General features: G+C 42.8%; 1 protein-coding gene across 1 annotated transcript in view; it reads right to left on the reverse strand.

Moving 5' to 3' along the window:
* Window positions 1-13,559, reverse strand: part of LOC139649448 (arf-GAP with SH3 domain, ANK repeat and PH domain-containing protein 1-like) — a 29,060-nt gene extending 15,501 nt beyond the window's left edge. The window contains exon 1 of the mRNA XM_071525859.1: window positions 13,434-13,559. Within this exon, the coding sequence (XP_071381960.1) occupies window positions 13,434-13,559 (126 nt within the window). The remainder of the gene's footprint in view (window positions 1-13,433) is intronic.
* Between the last annotated feature and the right edge of the window lie 4,651 nt (window positions 13,560-18,210).

Genomic DNA, 18,210 nt, shown 5'->3' on the forward strand with positions numbered 1-18,210 from the left:
GATGGTAAATGTTCACAGATTGATGTTTTTTTGGAGAGATATTCTGTTGTAGCTGTTGGCTCTCTGCTTTTCAGGGCCAAGGAAAAAAGAAATCAATGAAACAGTGATGTCTTGGCACGCCGTCTCTGCAAACCCCTGGCAACCGGCAAGAATGCCTCCAAACGCTGCTCCCCGAAAGCCCCGATAACTATTCAATATAGTCAGAGCTTTGTTCTAATCTGCCGACAGCCAATGGCGAGCTCCGACGCAACCCAGTGGGATTAGGGAGTGTGACAATGCCTTAAACATCTGCGGTCGCTAGACTCCCCACCCAAACAAGAAGGGATGTTTTATTCCGTGTCGTCTAGAAGAAGAAGAACCGACCCATTTTGCACATTTCGTGGGTCTGCGCTACTCCCGAGAAATCTCCACCTTGACAAACCGTTTGCTTCTGTGAAAGTCAACATGTCGGTGTCAGAATGCTTTCAAGTGGAAGTCTGAGTCTGTCCTTGCAGGGATGGAGCCAGAGAGGTCAAGGGCCGACCGAGGGAGGTGAAGGGCGGGGACCGTTCATGATGGCTCAGCATGACCGGAGGGTGCTAAACAGCATTAACACCAGGGTCAGAAATTAACAGCGGCTCGGGGGGAAAAAATGCCCTTCAAAGTTCATAAAATGCCTGTGAAATCAAAAATCTGGGGGGTAAAAATATGCCTGTGATAATTAGGAGTAGCCGTTTTTGCATTTCATCCTGTTCACATTTTTTTTTGTCGAGTCAAATATTCACTTGTGAAAGCAGCTACTGTCCCTTGTGGGCCACCGTAGGAGATATGTGAGAAACCATGACTGGAGAATTCTTTCCAGTGCGTTCTGGGTGAGAACAGTTGAGTTTTTTTGATCAGAAAACAACCGAGCACACAGCCTGAAGCAGTAGAAAACACTGGTACCACACAGTGAGAAAATGCTGAAACCACTGCGTCAACAAAAAAATAAAATAATATGGTACAAAACTCAACAATCGAGGGGTGGAAGATGGACTGGTTGGGGGGCAGAGAGTGGGGAAAACTCTTCTGTAAAGCCTGTCGCCACTTTCCAGCAGTGGGAAAGAAGTGTGGGATGTGTGGTTATGATTTAGAATAAAACAAATCTTCAGAAATTTAGTGTTTATTTGCCAATATGCAATGCAAATTTATTATTTCATAGTTTTAAAAAAAATGACCCTGAAAAGGACAAAAATGTCCCTAAAAATCAGTTCAAGAGCGGGCAAAAAAGTTAATTTCTTCTAACCCTGACGAGCACACACACACACACACACACACACACACACACACAGGGAAGCTGAAAGGATGAACTGGTGGTCAAAGTGACTGGGCATGACTGACTGGAGGCTGTCTCAGCTTCAGGCTTCCTGCCCCAGGCCTTATCCTCCCTCTGCAGCCCTGCTGCTTCCCCTGCAGCCGTCCTTTCACAGGAAGCAGGAAGCAGCCGGGCCTGTCAGCGCTCTGTCCCGGGTCAGCGGCGCTCCGTCTAATGACACTCACTGCTCTCCGCTGACAGATGAAAAAACACATTCCGGCTGTCTGGGACGTGTTTTTCTTGATTCGCTGATCCGCTCTGCAGCTCGCACTCTGTCATTTCCATGCCGCCTTGGTCGTCTTTCTCATTTTCCTTCCTGAACTCATCCCACTCCTTGACCCAGTCTCTCCTCTTCACCCCGGCGTTTGAGATCGCCCTGGCGCACGGTTGTGCGGTCGCCATGGAGACGTGATCCGGCCGCCTCACGTGTCGGCTCAACATTCTTCATTGCGTCGATTGTGGGAAGCCGCTCTGACTAACCAACCGGCTCTCTGTTTGTCAGCAGCGCACTGAGACTCAGCTGTGCCACTGTGGCAGATTTTAATCTTCACCCAGGGAAGGGCAAGGCAAGACAGAGAGCTTGAGCAGACACTGAAGCGCTGTGTGTGTGTGTGTGAAGTTCTCAGAATTGCTAATTTGATAATTATTTCCTAGAAGAAGCAAGCAGGAAAGGGCACAATTATCACAGGGTGTCCCCAGAGCCAAGATGCAGACCTAAAACACATCTGCAGTGGCATTTTCTGTCCATTTAGTATGAAAGTGACTGACCGGATAATTAAAATTCCCCCCACTACCCATGTGTCTTACTTCTGCCTCCTTGAGACAAAACCGTTTCCTCATTTAACCTCGTGGCTCACAGCAAAGCAACAATGAAAAATACACTATGACAAATGACAATGTATATGTTTATGTATCATAGCGCAATGAATCTATTAAGTCATAGACGCCACAGTCCAGAAGCAACAATACAACTAATGTTCATGAAAGCCGCTTAAATGTTTTAATTTAGCTAATCCAGAATTAGTCTTGCTCCTTGTTCTGTCTCAGCGTGCCCACGAAACCAGCAGCTCTAAAAAAATGTTAATTAAGAGAAGTCAGTCGGTTTGTCTTTCTGGGAGCATTTTCTCAGTATATGTGGCACGACTCTAGCAGGAAGGGTGGGGAGCCGTTTTCATTGGCAGGAAACAAGTGGACATCCCTTTCTCTGGGCCGGCAGCCGGAGAGGCCTTCAGCTCTCCAAGTGGAATGGGAAAAATGGGAGGATGTAACATTTCCAAAAGCAGCTGAGGTCAGACGGCCTATCTCTCACACACACTGCTGAAAATAATGATCGACTGCCAGTGGTTTTGGTTTTGGTTGAGAGGTGCATCAGCAGAACCAGATGACCGACTTATTTGAAATAGCTACAAAGCTAACTACAAATCAAGCATCAAATAGGACTGTATTTTCTTCTAAGTCTCTATGAACAAGATCTATGATCTTGTAAAGTGACCTTGAGTGTTTTGAAAGGCGCTGCAAATAAAATTTATTATTATTATTATCTATGAGCAAGATTTTCACTGGCCTCTTTATAAATGGATTCAACTCAACCAATCGAGGTTTAAAGGTGCTATAAGCAAGATTTTTCCTGCCCCATAGAAAAAAAAAATATCCATGGGGATTTTGATAGGGTTGTTGATCAATACCAATGACTCAATGATCACTTCACCAGGTGCTGAGATTTCCGGCTTTCAGAAAACTCACTTTCCACTCACGTTTTCTCTTTTGGAACAAAAACTCCCCACTCACAGACACTCCCAACCCCCACCCACCTACTCACACTGTCAACTGCTCATCGATGGAGGACGCTGCTACGAAAGAGAAACCAGTGTCGCAACACATTTCAGCTAAAAAAGCCTCTTTCTCAAGCCGAAAAAAATCTAACGACAAAGCAGTATCAGTATTATATCCGTTTCTGTTGCACCTCTGCTCTAATTAGCCAGCTTACTCTCTCTCTACTGACTTTATTATTTGTGTCAAAGCTGTGCCAAAGACCCGTCGATGTTGTGGCAACTCCTCGGTCACAGATTGAGCTCGATAAAAGATATAGATTACTTAATGCCTCTTTAAGCGTCCTGCTCTATCCTCCTATCAGTGTCGGGGCTGGCGAGGGAGGCAGGGAAGTACATCTGCAGAGTGAGAAAGGAGCCGCTCAGCTGGCTTGGCTGTGCTGAGTGTGTGTGGAGAGGCCATGCCACGGACAAAGCCAGCCTCCTGTGCTGCTGCCACTCGGATACTGCTTCTTTTGCAGCCGCGGGTCTTCAGAGACTTCACACACACACACACTGACAAGCTTGCGTGCGGCCAGCGAAAAAGCCAAGCCATGCATGCAGTGGTGTTACATTCACACATTATTTGGTGGCTTCCCTCTGTGAAGCTTCCTCTCACTCAGCCCACCATTTGTTTTGGGCATGTGCATGTTTTCACAGTTTACACCCACACGCTGCTGCATTCGATTGTGCATACCCAACGTCAAATAAGCGTACCTCTATCTGTATAATGTTTATCAGTCAGGACGCTATTATTCATGTGGAGCAGCTGTTGAATAATTCTGACACATTACTATAAATAGGAGACCACAGGAGAAGAGTGGGAGTGACACAGAGCCGATGATTAAAAAAATGATACCGAGCAACCTCTTCACACTGCGCTCTATTTAGGTGAGAAAATAGAGAGAGAGCACAGAGGTTATTCATTTCCAGGAAAAATCTAAACCTCAGAGTTGATGAAAACAAACTAATAACAGACAGGGGGGTTACATGAAGGTGTTTGTGTGCCGTTTCTTTTGAAAAATACATCTAGGTACATTCACTCTCTCCCAATCTCTCTCTCTCTCTTATCGCTGAGAGGCGTACTTGTAAGTTCCCGGGCCAAAAAGAGAACAGAATATTTACCCACAAACCCTCAACGAAAACCAGATTCACCTCGAGCAACCTATCACTGACTGGGCTCAAGATAAGACACAGTGAGGTGAGAGGAATGTTTTTTTTTTTTGCATTCATCTGTGTGTACGGTTGCATTCAAGAGTCACATTCCAGGTCACACGTTGGAAACAACTGTTGCCACACTGTGAATCAATAACTCTGATAACAAAAGCATTATTGTTATGGTATGCACATAAGCCACATAGCCATTCGAGCTATTCTGACACAGGATAAACACAATAATGACTGAAAAACTGACTCTAGTCATGTTCCACTCTGTTAAAAGTAAATATATCGATCGTTTATAACATAGTAAGGGAAAAATACTACACTATGAGATAGTTAAAGTCCAAGGTCAGTCTTTTATTATAGAGCGCTGTGTAGGCTGAGCAGAGAAAAACTAAATAAAATACTCCAAGATTTCTGCTTTTATCACTAATCCTTCGCTTATCATTGATCAGCTGATAAGCCTGCCAACTCTGCTTCCTACCAAACCAACCACCCACGTTGCAAATCTGAAGGCATGCGGCTAAAGAATGTGCTCCCTTGATAAATATGCACAATCAGAAGTAACATTATTTTTCCCCGAGTCTTCTGCTCCTGGTCATGAGTCCTCTCGGCCCAAAGTCGCAGGCCCGGATTCAACCCGGACGCTTTACAGCATTCCTTGAAGTTTTCTGAGTCTCGAATTTCACAGTTTATGGGACTCTGTTGGGTGAGAGACCAGCTATTCCAAAACCACAGGTGTACCCATTCCCACCGGCCGCTGAGATATTCACACACCCCAGCAATTGGACATATAGGGGAACAGAAATAGGCCGCCGCGTCTACAAGAGTCGTCCAACGAAAGCTTTAACCGCATAGAGTCCGCTCTGATTTCACAATTTCCCCTCTGAAAACTTTCACAGTGAGGTGGCAGTAGTTGCTGACATGATGTGGAGAAGGAAGTGATGTAACTCTTTTCACTGACATTAAGTGGCAGTGGGATGAGGGGTAAACATCTTGAAGCAGCACTCATGCTTTTCCGGTGAGCCTGAATGACCTCTGCAGCACTTTGCTGTTCTGAGAAAGCTAGCATGCTCTGCCCTCGCAGGTTCCTCCGCACTTACAATGAAAAGCTGTAGCGAGTGCTTGGCTGCCATATACACACACACACACACACACACACACAGAAACACACACATACACACACACAGACAAGGTCCAGGGCCAAACACCATCAAAGCTCATAGACAAAGATGCACTGTTTACCCCTCAGGCCAAGGCAGCATGCATCACTGGACAGAGCTGTCTCTGGTTCTGCAGGGCAGTCCTTGAGGAAAAACAATGTTACCGCTGCACTGATACAATGATAGAAGAAGAAAACCTCGGCATCACAAAGAAGAAGGCGATGAAAAGCAGGTCTGTGCTTCTTTTGTTTTCGGCTGAGGAGCCGGCACAGACCAAATCAGGAAAAGAGGAACGCTAAAGTCCGCTGGTCTGTGCACATCTTAAAGGAAAAAATCCACCTTATAACACTTTAATTCTGTTGAAAAAACAGCTAGTTGATGTATTTTGAATTTCTGGGCCCATTTGCTCTGCTGTATTTTTCGTATTCTTGTATTTAACTGGCCAAACGTAGATGGCGTGACATCAAGTCAAGATATTTCCAGTGCAGCTGCAATGGAGTATAAATAGGAGAAAAATTTGAGAAAAAAAAAAATAAAGGAGAAAAACGAAAATATCGACGGTAAATGTGAGGTTTTGGTTTCAGTCCCTCAGATTCAAAGAGCAAGGGCTTCTTTCTAGAGCCGCCATTTTGTACCAGTTTCTCTACCGACAGTAGCCTCAATAGACCATGATGCAATGCAGCCACAAAACAGTGTACACAAAAGGGGCGCGACTCTTTTTTTCTTGACCATAAAAACCTGCTTTCTTGCTCTTATTATCCAACCGCTATCACTCTCTCCACCTACACATAACACCCACAGCTGAAATGCAACAAGCTTGTGCCCGTTCTCTAGGGGTTGTCGAAAGGCATTCTGGGAAATGTAGGAAATCACTAACTGAAGCAGAAGTCGACGAGGCAGGTTGAGGGAAAGTGGGTACACCAAAAAAAAAAAGGCAAATTACAGCACTTCATCACAAAATACACTCCCTTTCCTTTGTTAAGAAATCTCCAAGCCACGTTCTAATCTGTGTCCTGCCTCTCGCAGCAGGAGGTGAGTCTGTGTTGTGCTGCTTGTTTGTTGGTTTGTTTGCCGTCTGTGGGAGAAATCTGATAATCGGTCTGTGGGCCACAGCTGTTGGCCTACCTTCCTGCCACAGCTGCACTGCGTATATCATCAAGGGCTATTAGCAGAGAGCGGATTAGCCCCTGACCAGGCTTAGGCTCTGGGGCTGGGGCTTTCGGCCTCTGATCCCCTGCTCTTTCCCTGATTTAGGCAAGGAAGAGTAGGGGGTGTTCACATCTGTCTGGGCCCTTCCTCACAGGGATGGATGGTGTTAAACCCACGGACAGCCTCCCTCCATCGTCAGCTGTCTAAATCCCTACTGGAGCGCCACAATGAGCCATCAATGCCGCTATCAAGTGTGACGCGCTTACATGACACTTTAGGATGCCTTGGGTTTTCCATAGAAATAATGCCTCATGGACGCATGAGTCAGCTTTCACACTGTGTTTACTGAAATGGCATTTCAAAAACAATAGCTAAGCTCTGGCGTGTGCTTTTAAAGTAATAATACGTGACATTTTCAGATAAATAAATGTCACAGACTGATATAACACAATAATGACTGAAGCTATAGCCTGTTCCTGAAAGCTTTTACATTTGCTGTGTCTGGTGTCTGGTAGGTCTTTCCTGGGAAAAATCCTCTGCCACACAGGAATTGATTTTTTTACGTTTTACGTTTCCTGCAGCAGCAATAGCGGTTTGTTTGGAGTAAACAGAAGAAGAACTGGGTAGTTAGCATGAGCAGCGATAGCCACCATGGCTGAACAGAGCGCCACCTACAGAAACTGCATCAACACAAAGTCCAAGGAAAAGACGTCACAGTTCTGGCCACAGTTTGATTGTCAGGTGATTTCTGGGAAGTGCAGTAAAAAAAAAAACACCAGAACAATGAGCGCTTGGCACAAAAGATGGAGACAAAATTAAAATGTGTTTTTTTGTAATGTAGTTTAACTGTATTGAAAAAAGATGTCACATGAGAAACGGTGCCAAGGAAGGCAAAATGCTCCCATTCACTCTGGGGACACAGGGGACAAATAATGAATAAAAAGCCATAACCTCATTAATAATTAAATCTGACACAGCTGTCCTGCTGAGTTGCAAATGTTGCAGAAAGGAGCCTTAAATAACCAGCGCTCACTTTGTTATGTAAAGCCCAAGTATGATGAAACCTGTCTTGTTCTTTTGAATAATTCACAGCTTTTGCCTTGTTCCTGATGGGGAAGACCTAAAAAAAATGCTCCAAAATATCAAACCAAAGACATGAGGAAAGATAATTTCAATTTTAGCCTGGCAGTGTTTCTGAATGCACAACAAAATAATAAATCAATACATATAGCCTACTTATATTTGTATCTGTCTATCAATAAAAATATTGGGGTGAAGTAAATGAGGCCTACACTACAGTAAAATTAATTTTGGTGAATTATCTTCCAATCTACATTCCACTGGGCTGGCAGATGGACAGACAGCACACACACTGACTGATTGAAGTGCAGCCAGTATTAATTAAGTAGATAACTGAATACATTTCCCTTACAGGCGGAAAAACACATGAGCTATGACGAGCAAATTGAAAATGTAACCGCCTTTAAAAAGCACAATTCCTGCTTATTCCATGTGACATTCAGATGGTTTCCAGCATGGGAATGGGTCAAATAAATCAACGTTCTCTCGGGCAAAAGGACCAAGTGAATATCCTAGGGGGGAAAAATAAAAATGATCTATTAACTGTGAAGAAGTTCTTAGACATGACTGCCTCCTGCTAGTGGACTGGATGGGTCACATGAAGGCTCACATGACACTGTGTCATCTAGGCTACGCCCTGGGGTGCCGAGGGCTTCTCAGTCAAACAACTGGAAGCTATTATAATTAACAAATGCTGTACGCTTTACTGTCCACTTTTCGTTTGCACCCTAGTAGAAGCAACAACACTTGGGTCTACGGTTTCATCAGTCAATCATAAACAGAAAACATTCAAATCTATCTGTGCCACTAAAATCTCTATGTGAAGACTTTGCTTCCAAAATGGCATTTGCAACATTTAAAAATAAAAGTGGCATCTACTCATTTAAAATGATTGATAGCGTAAAAAATAAAGCAAATTATAGTGCTTTCAAGAGAACAGTAAGTAGGTTAAGTCCTTTGTTGACATAATTATAACCCTTTTACAGACTGGATCTTTTATATCTCAGACGTACTGCATCATGACGTCAAGTAATGATTTTCCTCCAAAATCCATATGTAGCATTTTGGAATAAAACTCTCCATTCAGCTTTTTTTTTTTTTTTTTTTCAAAATATAGGATAACATCAAACTGCTGCGAGCTGGAAAGCACTGGCACTGAGAGGATTCGTTAGCTGTTATATAAAGGCACAAAAGTAAAAAGGGCCTATGCCTATTAGGTCAAGCCCAGCCATGCTTGAATAGAATGACTGTGAAAAGACAACATTTTCCCTGGTCCAGCCCATGTGATGTGGTGCGAGAGGCATGCTCAAAGGAATGCCAATGCAGTGAGGGTTTCCCTTGTGCTGCTGCTATGGTTCTCTGCGGTTTAGGAAAGCAAACCCAGTGACGCAAAGTACCATCTGTAGGGCAAAGGGAGAGACAATGCCAGCCTCACGGGGGGAATAACAAGTGCCTGACCGGCCCGCGTTGCTATAGAGTCACTCACATCAGTTACGTTGAGAAAGTAAAACAACTTTAGAGTAACAATCTGTGACATTTTCATATACACAAATGTCCGCTTTTGCTTCTCTCTGTGGCTCATTCATACAGCGCAGTAGTGATTCAACCTATATCCAGTTCATGAACGCAGCTCTAAACACCTGGTGTCTGGTATGTTTTTCCTGGGAAAATCCTCTGGAGCACAGGAAGTGATGCGTTTTACATTTCCTGCAGCAGCGGTTTGTTTGGAGTAAACAGAAGAAGGAGAAGAAGAACTGGGGTAGCTAGCATGAGCAGCGATAGCCGCCACGGCTGGACAGACAGAAAAAAGAGCGACACCTACAGAAACTCAAACTACAACAAGAGAAAATCCAAGGAAAAAGACGCCACAGTCCCGCCCACACACTGTTTGATTGACAGGTGATCTCTGGGAAGTGCAGTGCAGAAACACCACAGCAAAGAGCGCTTAGCAACAAAGATGGAGACAATTTTTTTTTTTTAAATAAAAGAAGAATCTTGTGGATTACCACTTTAAAGTCTACTCAGTCCCATGGTTCCTCATTACATTCTTCTAAGTCATTATAGTGAGGTTGTGCTGAATCCAGGAGAGGATATCCTCACCCGCCACACACACACACACACACACACACACACACACACACACCACCAGCTTCCATGTCTGCCCCGTCACATCCTGTGTGTAACAAGCGGGCAAGTTACCAAGCCGGAGATTTTATTTTTAGCTGCCTGTATCTTTCAATCTGGCTGCTCATTGTTTTCTATATTATTTCTCGTCCGCACTGATCCAGATATAAACAGTAAACATCTCGGAGTCAGAAGTGGCGAGTCGGGAAAAAGCAGGCAGGCCGGGGGAGAGGACGGCCGGTCATTAATAGCTTTTGTGTCATTATGCACCGATCAATAATTGATGTGCGGTGCTGAATTAAGACGATCTGATGTTGCAACAGCTTCTTTTCTTTTTTCTTTTTTTTTTTCTAGATGAGTCAGTGGAAGCACGCAGAGAATGACAACTCTCCCGTGGGTCAACTCGCCCCCTCGGGTTACAGCATTAAATATTCACCCTGTACCTTTGCATAATTTACCTTGTCAACATACCGAGGAAATGACTTGGAGGAACGCAGAGAGACTCGGGACGAGCGCTCTAACTTTGAGGAGGGGAACACAGAGCTCAGCAGAAATCCAGGCTGAGCTCCTCTTTAGGCAAAATGACGCAGGGGCGATTTTTATTTCTGCTCAGCAGCTATATTTCATGTATAGCGCAAAGGAAATCCCAGCTACACTCCAAGTCTAACCAAGGACCAAACAGTGGAGCCAATTTCATAAAACAGAAACAGTATTTTAGAAGCTAAAACTGTATTCATGGCAGTAGGCTGACTGTTTGCTAGGGCTGCAACTAACGATTATTTTCATTATCAATTCATCTATCGATTATTTTTTCAATTAATCATTTAGTCTACAAAATGTAATGCCCATCACAAGTTACCAGAGCCCAAAGTGATGTCTTAGTCTGATCAGCAGCCAAAAAACCCCTCAAAGTATTCGTTCTATAATGAAATGAAACAGAGAAAAGCGGTAAATCTTAGCATTTATGAAACTATAACCAGCAAATGTTTGGTATTTTTACTTGATAAATGACTAAAACGATTAATGAACTATCAAAATTATAATCGATTAATCGACTAATCGTTTCAGCACTCCTGTTTGCTGAACTTCATAGAGTCTGAGTGACTTATAGCGTCTGATGGGTGTTTCCCAGAGAGGCATTCTGCTGATTATCAAGCCTAAATGTTTCATAATCCTGGACTGAGGGGCATCTTGCCTTTGTTTAAACAGTGAAGAGTACGTTGCTGGTCTTTGTTGCCAGTATAATGGTCTTCCTTGCCATGTGATCTCTGCAAAAAATTCCAGAGTGGCTACTGAAGCCCAGCGCACATGGCGGCCTTTTCCAACAGATGTTTTTCGTTTGTGCTGCAGTCTCTGGGTTTGGAGGCACGGAGCCAGCGAGGTGATTCATGATGCGAGCCTTTCCTTGTTACACTGAACGGACAAAAAATGTGCTCTGTGTTGAGGATAAACACGGCCCCGGCTCTGTTGTGCTGAATTTTCTATTATTACGCTATAATACACTTGTGCAGGATTTGAACTCGGAGATGATAGATAGCACAGACTCTGGCTCATAGTAGTAGCTGCTGGTGAGTTGAAGGGAGCAGGAGGATCTGGACTGGGCCGGCTCTGTGCCTGTGACTCACAATAACAAACCATCTCTGCTTAGCGTCCGGGTCGTTTGCTCAACGCTTACGTCTGCCGAGACATGCTGTGCTTATTAACTACAAATACACAAATAACACCGGCACTATTACACTTACATTCTGTCCTTTTGGCTGACACTCTTCTCCAGAGCCACTTGTAAAAAAAACACAGTAGGAGAAGCGAAAATGTGTGAATCATCGTCAAATAGGCCTTCTTCACTTGTTGTTTCTTTAAAATGGGGTTTGGATGGTTCTGTTTCATACGACGCATTACACTGGTGAATATTACATGAACCTGAAATCGGGCAAGTCGACTGCGGAATATGTTTCAAAGTGGAAAAGGAGGTCACATTTTGGCATTAGTGGAGAAGGGGCGAAAGTGTGTGTGTGTGTGTGTGTGTGTGTGTGTGTGTGTGTGTTCTCCTGGTTTGATGCTCCATTTAATCACGGCAGGGATGATGCCGAGGGGAAGGGGGGCGGGGGGGGGGGGGCATGAAGGTAGTCCCCCCTCCTGCCCCCCCCCCCACCCGCCCCCCATCTGACCTGATTACACTCTCCTACTTGATCAAAGGTGACATCACATCGTAGAGCATGAATGTGTGTGTGCGCTATTCCAAAAACAGACATGTAATGTTAAGGCTGACTGTCTTGTTTCTGTCTTTTCTGTCTTTTGTTCCTTGCTTTATTGTCCTATACCTTATTTTGTTTGTTTTTATATAGTTTTACATTGGTTTTATTACAGTTTTTTTATACTTGCTATGTATTTGTACACTGTTTTATTAGGGATGGGACGATATATCGAAATGCACAATGCAAAATACATATCGTGGGACAGAAAAATGAGACGCAATATTAGCTCCATGTTACTATGCTTTAGTAATCACAATGAGACGGCTTGCCCATCACAATTTCACAAGCTCTCCATCTAAATTATATTGTTTGCACTTTGTAATGACATTTTTAAATTGTTGTTTACATTCCAGCAAGCCAGCAGCCATTCCTAGAAGGATCTGTGGCTCAGAAATAAACATCATTCAGACTTTGCTGTCACTGAACTGTATAGTGGTCGTATCGAATCGTGAACCCCGTATCGCGTATCGAATCGTATCGTGCGATTAGCATATCGTCACATCCCTAGTTTTTAATTGTACTCATACTATTTCATGTAAACTGTCTTTGAGCATCTTGAAAAACGACTTACAAATAAAACGTATTATTATATTACAGGAGCATGAGTGAGGCTGGGGAAACCGCTGTAATCCTGAGACCATTTAAATCCTGATCTGACTGCAAGTGGCTGGAGGAGGTCTCTCTCTCTCTCTTTCTTTCTCTCTCGCTCCCTCTCTCTCTCCCCCTCTCTCTCTCTCTCTCTCTCTCTCTCTCTCTGGCAGCATGCTCTGGAGCTGGTGAGTTATGTAATAGTGAACACAGTAAGCTGTAGGCCCATTTTCCCTGCACTATCCAAAGCCATCCACCCCCTCTCATTTGGCTTCACCGGCTCGAAAAGAACAGCAGATTCACACAAACCCACATGAAGATGAGAGTTCACCTTGACACGCCAGTCCAGTGAAACGCAGGTTTTTTCTTGTTTTTTTTTTTTGCTTCGTGTAATAAACCAGAATCAGCTTACAGCATCACAGACACCTTTTATGGAATTATTAGCCTAAAGCCCGCAGCTCAACAGGTGTATTTATTTTCCTGGGAAGGGATTAGAGGTACAAGATTATAAATCAGTTAGGCCTCTAAGGGGTTCATCATATGGAAATGCCCTGAAACATCACCAGTTAACTTTGGGTGTAGATGATCCTTGCTGATAAATACCAGCTTTACCCCTATAACAAATAAATAAACCTGCTATATTCTCGTTTGTGCAATCTTTAAATTCTAATCTAATCTAATGTGTTGTTCAGTTATAGTATATCCTCAGTTATAACCGCAGCCCTCCATCCAAACGCATGCATCTTGCAGCAGGCTGATGTTGTGGCCTTACCTCTTCCAGCACATTGACTGTGTTTCTGCAGCTCTGCAGGCGGGTGGTGAAGCTGGAGGTTGTCGGGGAATTGTAATCCTCTGTTGTCTCCGAGAGAAACTCGGACACCGATATTTGATCCGGCATCCTTCAGCGCGGAAATGCCCAGGGAAGAGGTTGGCAATAAACGCTTAGAAAGCCAAAACCATGAAAATAAAGCAAGGGGCGGGCGATGGAGTGACTGGCGCGCCGATGGAAAAGCCCGAATTTTCCTTACAAACTATATGAAAGTATCGAAATGACAAAGACGTGTCTCTTCTCCGGTGACTTCTCAAATGACTTCACTGTCCCCAAGGGACACGGGAAGAGGGAATGCGCTGGATTTCTGCAGCCTCTCTCCTCTCGGCGTGTGTATTCCTGGAGAAAAATGCCTGAAAGCGACGTATTTATAGATAATGTCACTCTGCGTCTAACTAAACCTCCGGGAAAAAAACAGCGTAAAGAATAGCGGATGCCCTCATTATGCTCTACAGATGTTCAATAAGCCGCTTGTCGTCAAAACAGTCTACAATTACCAGCCTCTCTCTATTATTTTTCATAGTCCATAGTCTGGAGATGGTCGTGAACTGCTGCGGGGCTTCGTCCTCTCTTCTTTTATCTCACTTTATCTTTTTTAATGCATAACGCTGCCGCTGACATTCACTACCACTCTCTCCTGCTCGGCCGCGCTCAAGCCTCTCACAACCAGCGTCAAGTCAACTGGGAGAAGTAGTACGACTTCCGGTCAAGATTTTCAAAATAAAACCTCCATCGACGCGCAAAATATTACAACATTTTTGGAATAATGCAAAATACCGAAGTGAAAGTAAATATTATATTCAGCAATATTCTATTGTAAAATATATATGTATATATATAGTTAATAATATAATTGTTGTTGATATTTTCTGAAATGTCCTTGTCACATCATATATTCACAGCCATTTTGGCTTGCAATATGTACCAAGAAGTGTGTTCACACTATTCTGCTTTATTCAAATGCTACCGCCTTTTTTATCCCAGTGCAAATGCAAAGTGGCTGCAAGGCTGCGGAGTCCCTTCTAGTTCAAAGGGGTAATAAAAATAATTGTTTTGCGTTCCCTCGCAAACGTTTTGAGTGTCCTTGCAATTGTTTTGTGTTCCTTCGCAATAAGTTTGGGTGACCTTGCAAAAATGCTTTGGGTGCCTTTGCAAAACCTTTGAGCTCCAATTGTTTTGCATTCCTTCATAAAACCTTCATTCACATGTAGGCCATTTTTCCTGCATTTTGCACACATCCACCTCTATCCATGGAGGTGACCAAGTATTTAACACCAAGTTTAAAGCAAAATTATATCAATTGCTCCATGTCTATTAGTTGTATATCCACTGTAGGGTGTAGGCTGGTTCAAGAAAACAGTTATGTAGGTGAATCTTTACAAAGAACCCAAAACTACTGTGAGGGAATGCAAAATAATTTAATATTTACTTGTTTCCCATTGAACTATTAGGGGCTCCATAAGTGGCTCCATACAAGGCAGACAAAAAGCAGCCATTTTGGAAAAGGTTTTCATTAGAGTCAGGCACATTCGAACACAAGATGTTGTGGTTGCATGGTATACACCCAACTGAACCACCAAGACTCCCCAATGTTGAGAAAAGTTCCTCTTTTTAGAGAAACACACTGTATCTGGATATATGGACCACATGTTTTGTAAGCTAACCAATCACAACAAAGAGTAGAGGCAGGATGATGTGAACTCGCCCTTAACATCCCCCCCACCCCCCTCCAAGTGACACATTTTATTTTCTTATTTTGAAGCCAAAAGCGCCTCACTTCCGGTATAATCGCTGCTATCTGCGGTAGCTTGACGTAGCTCTCTCTCCCACCCACCTCGCCTGGCTGACGGGGACGGGGAAGAGCTCTGCGCATGCGTGATCTCGAATATGTGACTGCAGAGACAATCCGCAGCGAGATCGTCTCCAGGCCTGCAACGGAAAACACTGGGAAATAACTAGCGTGGGCCGAGGCTGTGCGCACATTTTGCAGAAAATTTTTGATTAAAAACTAGCAGCGGCTCAAGACCTTTTACTTTAAGCGAAATTAGCAGCAAATGTACATGAATATCACCGGAGATTAGCTTAGCAGCCCTCCAACAGGACGACTAAACACTGCCAGCTGGGCCTAGCTTAAAAACAGAATGTAAAGAGCGTGTTAATGTGAATGTGAATGTGAATTATCTTTATAGTTATTAAGTTTATAACATGAAACTGTGATTTGAACACTACTCAGGCTTGTGGAAGGAACAAGGCACACAAAAGACACAAATTTCGTAACGAAAAAGGACCAAACCTATAATAACTTGTAGAAGGATGCTGTACAAACATCACAACACAACTATAACTCACTATAGCAAAATTATAGGAGTATTATTGTCATACCATAGGAGACAGAAATATCCTAAAGTGGTAACTATAAACTCACCACTGAGTGGCACAGACACATCATTCATTCCCTTCAGGAATATTATAGTGATTTTTGTTATTGTTACTCAAGTGAGCAGTTACAGACCTTTAGGTTTTATTACATTTGGTCTGGAAAGTTAGGAACAGCTCTCCAAACTGATCGTCCTGCACTGCCTTCATTTGCATAGGCTGATATGGAGGCATGGTCTGATAAAACACAACTGTTGGTTTTAGTCACAATGGACTAATGTGTCCCCACACTGTCAGAGAGATGAGTTTGTCCTCCTAATGAACCAACATTTCCATGCACAGTCACTTGGAGGAAGATGGTGACCATGACAGTAGCTATGACTATCTGGAAAGTGTTACTAACAGGGCTGGGCCATTCATGAGTTGAGTTGAGTTGAGTTGAGTTCATCCAGTTCAGTTCCTGGAGTTGGAATGTGAATGTCACCCAGCTGTAAGGATGCAGAATGTGAATTGAACTGGAATGAAAGGAAACAGAATTGAACTCCATTAAATTCCTTGAAATTCCACTTCCAATAGAGTTTGTCTTGACTTGCTAAACATTATAAATCAAACACTATGAATCAAATAGAAGACAATTAAACAAATCAAACACATTCAATCATAATGTATGTAGTACAATTACATGTCATGCATCAAATACCACCTGAACAGTTCCTTTAATATTTCATGATATTCAGTATTGATAATATATAACTCTATGTGTAATCTCAGATATGAGGTAGGAAAAAAACAAAAAAACATGGAATTTCACAGGATTTCATTGAATTGAATTAAACTTATTGAAATTCCAATTCAATTCCAATTCTGTTTTGTAGGTTTTTTCAAATTCCAAATCCAATTCCTCAGTCGACTTGGAATTGATGAGTTCATTCATGAATTGACCCCAAACCCTGTGTTACTATAACAAGCATTTTATGAGTTTGACAAAGTCTTTCCTTGTCACCAGAGCGGCTCCAGGCTTCACATCATTGAAATTACAGGTTGAAGCCTTGCTTCTCTGGTTTCAGGCTTTGGGAGAGCTGAACATGTAAAATTAACTTAAGTGGCCTCTTAAACAGATTCCAGTTTGCAATCCAAAGTCTAATTAAACTTGCCACGAGCGGCATCCGCTGTACTCCTATAGTCTTTTTTTCCAACTTTGTACACAGCTGCTATAACTACATCACAACATCTACAAAAACCCTGCTCCTCGGTCCAGGAAGGTTCATGACCTCCTCCAAACCAGCCGGACAAAACCGGTCATCTGGGACAATTATGACCATGTTACATGATTTAGCTTCAGGGGATGTTGGATTGAAATTCAGACCTCTTGGACAAGTGATGATCCATATTAGTTAGAGCCACTTATCCCCAAACTGCAGCCCTCAACCCCTCACTACCCCCTTTAACAATGCAAGCATGCAACTGATAGCATTTTCTTTTGTTTTTCTTTCTTTTTAGGTATTTTATGATGGAAAAAAATGCAAAAATACATGCAAACACCAGGATAGAGGCTATATTGCTTGAGGATATAACGTTGGTAATAAGCAAGAAAGACAGAATGACATATCATCACATTATAATAATTTGGCTTTACTGGCTTTAGAGTTTCCACATATGAGATTAAGAAGGATTTAAGTACAGTAAGTTCCTGAAATGGATGTAAAATTCAGCTAAAATGAACAGAAGTTTGATAATATGTGTTTTTTTTGATACACCTAAACAAACACATCAAGGGGCTTTTCTCAGTCTATATTCTCTGTGCCCAAACCAAAGCATATAGCGCCACCTTGCGGCCAATGGCGGTCTGGTATGATTTTTCTCCTTTATATCAAAGGTCTAACTCGTTTCCCAGGGATCCTTGAGGGGTTACAGGAAGTCCACAGCAAATGAGTAATTTCATTTAACTATTAATGGTTTTATTTAGCCTAACTATTAACCAAACCATATCCAAAACCATGAATTCCCTCATAATAATCTTGTCATTATTATATTTGACATGAAAACATTTGGGAACTTGCGTGCTATATAATCACTGTGTGACTGAATTAGTTAGACAGTTTTTTTTGCATGTATGATCTCGTTTCCTGACATATTTATTGATATACAATGATCAATACAGCAGAGTGAACCTGTTAGGGGCAACCGGAAGATGATTCGTCGCCAGCGGGTGTGTGAAACTTTAAGGCTATATGGTTATGAATATATATTGTGAAAAGACATTCTGGAAAAAAAACAACAACAGTTGGTACTTTACTATCGTTTCCCGCTCAAATATATTCTTTATATTCACGGTGGACTTTGT

Source organism: Centroberyx affinis, unplaced genomic scaffold (assembly GCF_046629955.1).
Source record: "Centroberyx affinis isolate AG114_WGS23_722 - 3 ecotype Tasmania unplaced genomic scaffold, CSIRO-AGI_Caff_v1 ptg001340l_1, whole genome shotgun sequence".
Taxonomy (NCBI): Eukaryota; Metazoa; Chordata; class Actinopteri; order Beryciformes; family Berycidae; genus Centroberyx; species Centroberyx affinis.